Raw genomic sequence first — 10,384 nt, forward strand, 5'->3', positions numbered from 1 at the left:
TTGGGTATGCTTATCTTTCCCCGAAAGCGTGGACACATTCCGCACTTCGGTAGTCGATGGAAGGACATATTCCGTGTCTCGCACGTGTTTGGGTCTCATAAACGAGGAAGGTCTCGATAGCTGAGAGAAACGTGATTCGCTGGCTATACCATCCTTTGCATGTAGCTTTATGTCAACGCTTACCTAATGTGTCCAGAAACTGTATTCCTGAACCCGGCTGCAAACATCGCATGCCCGGCTGTTTTGGATGAATTATCTGTGGGACATTAATAGTTCCTGATCAATGCCAATGGCGTAGTTCTAATGTAGCCTTTGGCAGAAAACATTGCGGAAATCATAACCTCTGTATGCCCGATCACAAATATCCCTAGATCAAGGTGGACTGGCCTATTGCGACACGAGTCCAACGCATACTCCTGTCTGTTCGTGTTCGACATCAGCTCTTCTATTTACTCATGCTTCTAGCAGTACCTGTAGAGCTACTTCCTTTCAGTGCCTTCAACAATGGTTCATTATTGAATGCAAAGAGCTCATGTGGTCCAATCCCCCTCTACGCCCACAACAAGGCCTTTGTCTACCGTCCATTCACCAGAAGATGCACCCTTTGTCAAGGGCATTGTATAATGACCTTCCATCTCCTTCATCTGGACCTCAGCACAACCTTATAAATATGGCTACTAATCCCACTCTCTCCCTGGCCATCACCATCACCAACCTAACCATCCCCAACAGATCTCCCCTCTTCCAACTTCATTCAACTTCATCCAACACTCTAGCAACAACAATGGTTCCTAGCCCCGACCGCGTAATCCGCCGCCTCAGCAAGAAATGGCGCAAGCTCCGCGACAAGACGGCAAAGTACAAAGACGCCGAGGCGATCCTCGACGAGCTCGAGCTGTTCCTCCCGAGGAGATGCTTGCAGGCGTTGACGAGACGCTGGAGAGTTTGGCCAAGGACCTCAAGGACGATGACCCCGAGGTGAAGAAGAAATTCGGCGTGCTGATATCTACTCTTGCGGAGCTTATGAGAGAGCACGCGAGGAATAATGCGGGCGATCTAGAGGAGTTGGAGAGGGTTCTGGAAGTTACAAAGAGGTGGCCGAAGGAGGGGATGACGAAGACGAAGACGAAGACGAAGACGACGAAGTAGAGGGAGTTGCTAAATGCGTTGTTATCATTAGCTTGTAGCACGTCTAGAATGTATTTTTTTGAATGAAATATGCCCTAACAGCGGTGGTTGACCGCTAGTATTTTGTAGGACCTGCATTGATATATGGCGATATGGGGATAGGACCAGTGATTTCAATACCTATAGGACCAAGATACCGGTCCATAAATAAGCTATGCTACACTTGGAGACATGTTATGTGGAGAGGTGTTCTTGACTTGAAGAAATCGCATGAAACGTCAGAGTATATCCAAAGCCCTGGTATCACCCGAAGCATTGCACTCCATCAGCCTCTCTCGAGTCATGGGAGGGCTGTATCAGGTCCCGGCCCTTCGAAGGGTTCTGTTTAAAGGACTTGGCTTTATCTGTACTTTCATGGAAAGCGGGGTGCAAGTACACTAAGCTCTTGTCCAGATTCAGCTCAATAAGGGAAAAAAAGCCTTTATAGAGCAGTGCTCAAAGACATTGTGTCTTTGTTTCCTCCACAAAGAAAAAACGAACGTCTATAAAATGGCCGATCTTCCCAGGGCAGTCTGGTTTGGAAAGATCAATCCGATATCGTCCATAACATTTCTGCCCTCCCATAGCTACGATTCACTCGCAAGCCAAAAACCATCAAACTATTTCTTATACAAATCGTTATCTCACAATGCCATCCAACCAACCAAACAGACCTCAGCAAGAACCCCCCTCCCAGCCCGCAAAACGCTCACGGGAGGCCCAATACCAAGCGCACCAAGACGCAAAACGCCTCGCCTCGCTCGAAAAAGTCGAAACGTGGCTAAAGGCGCAGCAACACGACGACATCCTCGACCTCATTGAGAACCAAGAGGGCACCGGCGAACTGATCGCCCGCGCCAACGCCCAGATTCGGCTCATGGCCGAGGCCTGCGACGCGGGTCGATTGGACGAGGCTGAACGTCTCCGTGCGGATATGATGGCTGATCTCTGCGATTGGTTGAGGAAGCATGTGCTGGATTCGCAATTGGACGCTGATAAGCTGGAGTTTGTTTTTAATCTTACGGGGAGGTTTGTTAGGGATAACTAGGATAGGAGATTTCTGTGGGCTTCGAGAGTATTGGGTCCTGGATTTGTGCTTTTGATAGGGATAACATCGTAGATTTCTTGACATTCACGTCACTTGGTGCCGTGAGCTTTTGCGGAGGCTGGAAACTGGTCGACGAACATCTTTTAGGGGCGGTTAGCTGGAGGAGTAATCCAATAACCCCAGGGAAGTCACTTGATCTTTATGTGACGCGCGGTGACTGTGCCACCAGCCTGTCACGAGTATCTATTGGTGCTCTGGCAAGGATAGGGGCGTCCTTGAACCAGCTTTCCGGTTTCCAGACACGGCGAAGAGCCACTCTACTATAATTCAGCGTGAGAGAGTATTGGTGAAAAATCATTTGCCTAAGCTAAACTAATGGAAAATACCAAAGTATGAGAGCTGCTATAAACTTCAAGACATAGGGACGACAAACCAACGCTGGATGAGTAGACTAAATATCGAGAGACAATCCAAAATCACTCAATAATCAAATCAAATCAAAACAAAACAATCAACCATCATTCGTCAGATTCGCAAAAGCTTGTAAAAAGAGACCGGTCCAGCATCCTCCCTCCTCACAGACCCAGGCCAAGGCCGAGGAGACCGGGCTTTCTGGACACTCGGATATCCTTCAGGACTCTGCATTGCCTGTCGGCGGTCTAAGATAATTGTTAGAATGTTCCGAGTGGAAGAGATGTATAAGAAAAGAAGGGGGTGAAATGGGATAATTACCAGTGGGACAACCGGGCCAACAGGGCCAACTGGGACAACCGGGACAACCGGGCCAACCGGGCCAACCGGGCCAACCGGGTCAACCGGGTCAACCAGGTCAACTGTCTCATCATCAGGAACACAGCACGCAACATAATTCTGGCACGTCACGGTAGAGCTCCCTAGGGCGAGTTAGTGTCTATAACTCCAAAAGTGTCAGAGAGTCGGGAGGTACGAACCAATAAGAGGCGCGCAGCCGGAGAGGAGGTTTGTGGGGGTCACGGCGCCAACGACCTGGACCACAGCGTTGACCAGGCCGACTTGGTCAGCTGTCGGGGTCACCTCGGTGGGGTTTGCCTGTGAGATTCCCGAGCAGCACGAGAGCTGGAGGCCGGAACACTGGTCCTGGAAAGCCTGGCGGATCTCGATGTCCTTGGGGAGGGCCATGGCGACCATGGAGATGGAGAGGATGGTGGGGATGATGAACTTCATTTTGATTGGTGGTGAGAGTGTGGAGATTGATAGAATCGTAGAGGTAGTAGATTGGGATCTGAAGGTGTCTTTGGAAGATGGAGCTGGAAGATGTCTTTGGAAGATGGAGCTGGAAGATGTCTTTGGAAGATGGAGCTGGAGATGGAACTGGAGATGATGATGAAGCTGATGATGCTGATGATGAAGTTGATGATGGGCAGACGATGAAGCAGTATAAATAGTATTTGTCCTCAGTATCCCATCAGCTCTCCTGCCAACCTCTTCCATTTCCTCGCTGTAAAGACTTGCCAGCCTTACCATAGCACATAGCAAATCCTCATCTTCCAGGAAGAAGATACATGATTCCAAAGCTCTTCAACCTCAAGTTGGTATTTCCAACCATCTCAGACAGTCTGCGTCAAATTATTAAGCCTGGCAGGAAATTTCCGATGGGCGTCCACCACGTGTCTGGAGGGTCTGGCCGGCGCCGAAATCAACGCCACATAGCCCTTACTTCCCAGACGGAATGGAAAGATCAACCCCACCAAATAGATCTATCTAGGCCCTGCGTGGCGTCGGTACCTGACTTTCCCATTGGCCCGTTGTAATTCCTGGGGCAGCCATATATGTCGATGCGGTCTTAGCACAGGGGTAGAGCAGTTGCAGCCAGCCCCTCAGAATGTTACCGAAGCCTAGATTCACATGGGACGTGCATTTCCGCCGGCTCGCTTTCCGTGCCTCGTGGTTGTCAATTATAGCTAGCTACCTGGGTTCCCCACGATTCCCTACATCGGTTTTGTGGGGGTGAAGGTTGATAAAATTGAACAGAAAAGGCTGAACCGGTGTGCAGCAGTCCAGGGAGCCTTACTAGATCAGATGCATCGTTCTTCGTCACAATGAAGAGATCTGCGGCTTGTAATTTCTCAGCCTCATGCTGAATTGTGGCTTCTTGTCTTAGCACTGAAGACCACCCGTCTCCAAAGAATATGTGGCGTCTACCAGTCACATCTATACCGCCTCTACCGAACTTGCAACCCTATGGTTGGTTGCTTCGAGACTCCAACTAGTCCGGGCGCTCAGTCGATTGTATCGCACCGTTAGATGGTCACATTCAGCACCCAACATGTTGTTCCTAGTAACGTCTGGGGCGCGGCGTGCATTGTAGCCGTCCAACAAGAGAGAATTCTTACGAGGCATACAACATGTCGATGAAAACCTCTTGCAAACAACGCGGCCCGGCGCCCGTCACCAAGCCAGAGGCGCCTGAAGCCGCTCTGCACCGTGAGATGGCGGCGCTTGTCAGGATCGCCAAAGAGCTCGGTGGCAAGCAGTTGGTCAGCGAGTACGAGAAGGAGGAAAAGTATCTCCAGGAAGACTTGGGGCATTACCCTACCACACTCACGGCGCAGCACTATAAGCTGATTGAGAAGCTTGCCAAAGGCCTTGTCCAGGAGTTGAGGGGGAAGGTCGATGGTACTGAAGAGATGTGGCAGCGGATGACGGCGAGGAGAATTGCAACAAGGTTATCAATGCTGCGAGGAGGTGGCTGCCGGATGAGGTGTTGTATAGCTAGGTTTACCTTGGTATGATCGTCTTGTTTGGTGAGTTACTGATGTCATAGGAGATATAGAAGAAATCGACAAGGATTATGTCGCCCTCCTAATTGCATAACCATCGCACATTTGATCCAAGAGCCTCTAGCATAGTCTTGGGCTTATAAGGTATTTCCAACCCACAATATAAAACATCTGAACTTTGCTCCATCAAATAAGGCCCATGATGGCGCAAATCACCAGGGTTACGTATGCAGTAAGTGAAACAACTCCCCGAATCAACTGCGAAGTATATTGTGTCTCGAGTGGGGCTCGGATGACTGCCGATGCGACGGACGGATCCGATACCTACAGGATGGCTCCGGGAATCGGCAGATATTGGCAGCAAGGACCAAAGTAAACATCTTGTTTAGAAGCAAGGAACGTATCCGATGACTTGCAGGCGTTCTCAGTGAAGACTCGTTGCTGAAGTCAGTCAGCAACGCGAAGAGGCGTTTTGATGACGGTTCTCCTGTTTTTATTTATCAAAGAGCTTGTTTAGAAAATAGCACATATATTGATTTCCCAGAGAGCATATTAATATGCTGCGGTCAGGTAATGGTAGTCAGTTAAGCAGCGAACTTGCTACCAAAGCAGACAGCTACGACCCGTTGCCTTAGCAGATTGAGCTGGACACCCCTAACAGTAAATTGGCTGAGCGGACAACGAGATCATGTCGAGGTGAACGCGTAGTGTACAATATTGAGAGTCCTATTTCCAGAATATCCTCCCCTCAAACAACCGTCTTGCCGTGCGAAAAACCGTCGCAAACTCCAGTCCGCCATCAGCTCCAAAGGTAGCCCCGACAAGGATATTCCCACTCGCATGGCCTATTGTGATCCCAGCAGGATCCACAGGATCTGAACTGGTAACCTCAGCCACCGTACTCCCAGGCAAGCGAGCAGCAGTCGCGAGCGCCAAAGCCACTGTAATCGGAACAGCCTTGTGCGGCTGTCCAACCGAGAGCGCACGAACAACAAGATCCACCCCCCGTCCATCACTCGTTTTCTTCGGCGACGAGACCATCCCAATCTTTGGCACACTCCCCGGAACCTCCTCCAGAGTCCCCGCAAGCCCCATCGCCACGCCTGCCTGCCTGCGAATGGAATCCAACCTATCGAGTAACCCCGGCGCAGCCGTAATCTCATCAGGCGACAATGTCCCCTCCACACCAAGATCCTCCGCACGGATAAACACACACGGGTTCGCAACATCCACACAAGTCGCCTCAACCCCATCAAACACATCCCTCACTACCCCCGTCGGCAACATCTTGTCCGTCCTTGACCCAGCAGGGTCAATAAAATCGAGCTTGATGGGCGCAGCCGTCCCGGCCACGCCATCAATAGCCAGCTCTCCGCGCGCCGCCGCCTCGCCCTCGGCAAGCGGAAACGTCGCATGGATGATCTTGCCGGTATTCGTATTATGGATCCGGACAACCGCAGACTCTGCCTCACCATGCACATCGAAAAGCCCGGCGTCAACGGCATACGGCCCAACGGCACTAACCATATTCCCGCAATTACTTGAGAAATCCACCTCGTCGTTCTTCACCCCCAGTGCGGCAAATGTATAGTCGACGTCTGCGGCTGGATGTGTCGCCGCGCCAACGACGCAGACTTTGGACAGGCTGGAGATTCCGCCGCCTAGGCCGTCGAGTTGCCGGCCGTAGGGGTCCGGGCTACCGATTACCCCGCGGAAGATGGGCGCCCATTCTGTTCGGTTCCGTGGGAGGTCGGCCTGGTTGAAGAAGACGGCGCGCGAGGTTCCGCCGCGGTAGTAGGCTGCCGGCAGGGAGTTTTGGCTTGCGCGGGATGATGCGTAGCGCAGGGACTGCAAGCCCAGCTTAGACCGTATTGTGCGGGTGAACATTGTGCGATGGATTGCCCCTTGTTTCTTGGGCTGGCGAGTTGTTGTCGTTGCATTTTGATGGCGGCTGAGCCGAGGCGATCGGATGCTTCCGAAAAGCGGATCTCTCCGCCGCCGAGACCGGCACAACAGGGGGTGGGGAATGTGCTGCACGGAATCTGGGGCCGTGCCTTGGATTAGGTAGGTAAAGTTATGATTTCGGCCGCTTGTTGGGGTTGGTGATAGTGAAAATCTGCAAGCCTGTCTGACCGGCCAAAATACACATCTCTATACAACACAAGTGCACTATCAAAGCATTGCCCGAAGCGATATTATCGATACTTTTTTTTTTTTTTCGCTCAGTACATTGAGCCACCTAGCAGCAGATGTTTTCCTCTAACGCTGCCCCAATGGCCCTATGAAGTCCGGATTTGCCTACAAGACACTCAAACTTCATAAATGAACACGACAAAGCCTACATCCCCTCATCCGCATCAATCAAAACCCCATGCCCCGGCCACCCCGGCCTCGGGAAAAACCCCAGCTTCTTCCTGTCCCCAAACTCATCAAACCCCATATTCGCAACGCCCACATTCATAAACAGACTATGCGCCTGCGACGCCGGAACCCGATTATAGACTATCCCTTTCACCTTCGGCAGCTCCACATCCCTAAGCACCTCCCTCGCAAGTTCCTCGTCTTTGTACCGAAAAATGTAGTCCGCGTACACGGCAATAACGGTCTTGTCAATGGCTGATTGTTGGTCAATGAAGAATGTCGGTGTGCTTGTTCCGTAGGGGACGGAGCGGCCGCGCTTGTATGTGTATAGTTCCCAGAAGACGTCCCACATATCTTCGATGGTCCCATCGTGCGTGGGATCGTTGGTCGGTGGTGTCCAGGGGACGAAGCAGGCGGTTTTGGGTCCGGACCCTTCCCAGTCAAAGCCACGGTTGAATTTGAAGAGTTCGGCGCAGATAGCCCTGTCTTGCTCTGCGGTCAGTTTATTCGTGAGATAGAATGCCGACACCCAGTTTACTGAACACGTTGTCGGCTGCCAGGGCGGTGTTGATATATAGAAGGGGTCGTCTGGTGCGTAGAGGAGTTCCGTATCGGGCGTCTCGTGCTCTGGACGGGACCAGTTTCCTGCCCAGCTGGTGTTCCAGAGGGGGAGGATCTGGGATGGTGTCAGGTGGGCGATGTAGGTGCCGCCGTAGATGGTCGAGCTGACGACTTTTAGTTTTACAGTCGCTGGGTCGTGGATCGGTGCGTCGAGGAGGAAGATATCTCGGACGATATCGTCGAGCGGGACGAGGGCCTGGTATGCGCTCCAAAGGTCGAGGAGTTGGCGGCGGGTTCCCGTGTTGTGGTGGTGTTCCCATGGGATTGCATGGACTTGGATTTGTTTTGTCGACTCCTGGCTCTTGTTCTCCTGATTATCTTTGTGGAGGGTTCTCTGTGCAGTTTCGAACGCCTCCTGAAGAGCCGATTCCGTCCTTTGCTGTTCCTCAGGCGTAGCACGGAAGAGGAGAAAGACGTTCAGGTGATCATTCTCTAGATGCTTCACACTTCCCGGAAGCTCAATAGCCAAATCATGAGCCGCTGAATCCTTCTCCCACCCCATAACCGCGGTGGAATCCGGAAAAAAAGGCCTCTGATCAGGATCATGCAGGGCCAACCCGCAATCGGCAAACGGACTCTCCTTTCTATGAAGCGGCACGAGTTCAAAACTCCCCATCTCCCCCAGAAAGTCCTGGTAGACAATCTCGTGCTCATTTTCGCCCCTCGGCCAGGTCGGGCCGGCGGTGCGTTTGGCGAGGATCGAGACTTGGTCTCCCGCAGTTCTTGGTTCTGACACTGACTCTGACTCTGATGCTGGTACCGGCCTGATTGAGACCATCACGACGGAGATTGTCGGGTACTCGCCTACTCGTAGAGAACCCGTAAGCTGGCGCTTGGTGAGCTCGTCTGCGACGAGAAGGCCAGTATAGCCTGCGCGGGCGGCGAGGATTGCGGCAGCATAGATATTTGCTTGGCTGTCCAGACGAGGACCGGGTTTTGCGGTGGACTGGAGAGTCTCGGGCGATGGGTGCCAGGCATGGAGAGTGAGGGACTGGCCAGTCTTTCCTGCGCTATCTTGCAGGCGCTGGATTAACTGGTTCTTTTGATCTTCATCTAGGTCGGTCAGAAATACTAGTGGGTGTTGGGATCCCTTAATCGTGTCGTCCTTTGGCGGTATCCCTGCAATAGAGACGCGTGCAGATGTGCCTAACATGGCGATGTTGAAGGAGGAAGAATCTTACGACGTCATTTTTGGGGGCAGATGTTGTTTATATCAGGACTGACTCGAGAACGCTGATCATTCTCGCTTTTGGGTAATGCCAAGCTGAGGCAGTAGGTAGACAGAGGCAGCTCACCGAGGTGGCATGGGAGGCCTGATAGGGCTCCATAATACACAGCATCGAGAGCAAATAAACCCTACAGGAATGCTGATTGCTGAACAAGGATTATAGATAAGTATTTCGATTGGAACACTAAAACAACACCGATATAGTACCTAATATACTACACCTAACTACTAAACTACCACCTAACCCGTTGGACCTCCCAACTACCTTCCCAGAAAATCCAAGAGCGCCTTGGCGATGCGTCCATGATACTCCGCCTCGCTAACATGCCTCAGCGTCATGTTATCAAATTTATACTTCAACTCCTCAACCTCGGGCTTCCGCGGCGCAAAGTGCGACAGCCAGATCATGGCAAACTCGTGATCCCACTTGTCGGTTCCGGCCTGGGGCCCGCTCGCGCACGCGGGGCAGTACACGTACTCGTTTGACAGGTATGCGCGGCCACACTTGTGGCAGACGACAATCTGCCCTGATGTTAGTGAGTTTGTTGCCATTTTCTGAGTGTATAGGGTTGAGGGGTGCGGGTAGTTTTTGTGGGGGGGTGGAGTTTGTGGGCATCGATGGGGGATTCTGTGCTGCTTGGGATTGGGTGGTATATCTCAGCTGTGATATGATAATGGTGGGGTGAGTGGGTATAGGACTGGGTATGGGTATTGGTATAAGTGAAAAGGAAGGGTTAGAGTGGCCATGTGTACTTGGGTTCCAGAATCGAGTATTTATACCTCTCGTCCCATCATTGTGTCCTTGGGGCCAAAGGCCTTTGTTGCGCCTTATTGACGGCGCATTGTTGGTTTCTTGGTTTCTAAGAGCATTCCCTATTGTTTGTCTTTGAAGCCCTCGAAGAGAGCAATAACTCTGTAAGAATTCTCTATAGCTTTCCTTGCAAGGCACCCATTGTTATGTACCTATTTGAAACGAAAAGTCTCCGTAACAAAGACGCGCCGTACCTACAGAAAGATGGATCCTTTTGTCTGATTAAAGGTTGCTTGTTAGACGATGAGTCTACGGGCAAAGAATCAGATCTGCAACACAGGCCCGAGGGACTCGAGCAGCATAGACCTCGCTGAACTACCAATGCTGCAACTCGACCAGGACGGCCTAATTATACGAAACACCTTGGAGCATACATTTACGAGACAGCA

At 51.6% G+C, this 10,384-nt stretch overlaps 4 protein-coding genes across 4 annotated transcripts; 1 reads left to right on the plus strand and 3 right to left on the minus strand.

Annotated features, from left to right (window-relative positions):
* Nucleotides 1-1,816: 1,816 nt before the first annotated feature.
* BJX68DRAFT_266250 (uncharacterized protein) lies at nucleotides 1,817-2,215 on the plus strand (the record flags this gene model as incomplete). The annotated part of the gene is made up of 1 exon (XM_071045450.1): nucleotides 1,817-2,215. The coding sequence occupies one exon, from the start codon at nucleotides 1,817-1,819 to the stop codon at nucleotides 2,213-2,215; it is 399 nt and encodes a 132-aa protein (XP_070899783.1).
* A 575-nt stretch (nucleotides 2,216-2,790) lies between these two features.
* BJX68DRAFT_266251 (uncharacterized protein) lies at nucleotides 2,791-3,418 on the minus strand (the record flags this gene model as incomplete). Its single annotated transcript, XM_071045451.1, has 3 exons — nucleotides 2,791-2,874; nucleotides 2,948-3,108; nucleotides 3,166-3,418. The coding sequence occupies 3 exons, from the start codon at nucleotides 3,416-3,418 to the stop codon at nucleotides 2,791-2,793; spliced, it is 498 nt and encodes a 165-aa protein (XP_070899784.1).
* A 2,079-nt stretch (nucleotides 3,419-5,497) lies between these two features.
* BJX68DRAFT_236203 (DUF453 domain protein) lies at nucleotides 5,498-6,902 on the minus strand. Its single transcript, XM_071039969.1, has one exon. The coding sequence runs from the start codon at nucleotides 6,859-6,861 to the stop codon at nucleotides 5,701-5,703; it is 1,161 nt and encodes a 386-aa protein (XP_070899785.1). The 5' UTR covers nucleotides 6,862-6,902; the 3' UTR covers nucleotides 5,498-5,700.
* Nucleotides 6,903-7,312: 410 nt separating this feature from the next.
* BJX68DRAFT_275329 (uncharacterized protein) lies at nucleotides 7,313-9,113 on the minus strand (the record flags this gene model as incomplete). Its single annotated transcript, XM_071047828.1, has 1 exon — nucleotides 7,313-9,113. The coding sequence occupies exon 1, from the start codon at nucleotides 9,107-9,109 to the stop codon at nucleotides 7,313-7,315; it is 1,797 nt and encodes a 598-aa protein (XP_070899786.1). The 5' UTR covers nucleotides 9,110-9,113.
* Between the last annotated feature and the right edge of the window lie 1,271 nt (nucleotides 9,114-10,384).

The sequence above is a fragment of the Aspergillus pseudodeflectus genome, assembly GCF_044049435.1.
Source record: "Aspergillus pseudodeflectus strain CBS 756.74 chromosome Unknown BJX68scaffold_18, whole genome shotgun sequence".
Taxonomy (NCBI): domain Eukaryota; kingdom Fungi; phylum Ascomycota; class Eurotiomycetes; order Eurotiales; family Aspergillaceae; genus Aspergillus; species Aspergillus pseudodeflectus.

Bases quoted from the DNA above. Each gene is read 5' to 3' on its own strand.
- BJX68DRAFT_236203 (XM_071039969.1), bottom strand. From the start codon at position 6,861: ATGTTCACCCGCACAATACGGTCTAAGCTGGGCTTGCAGTCCCTGCGC.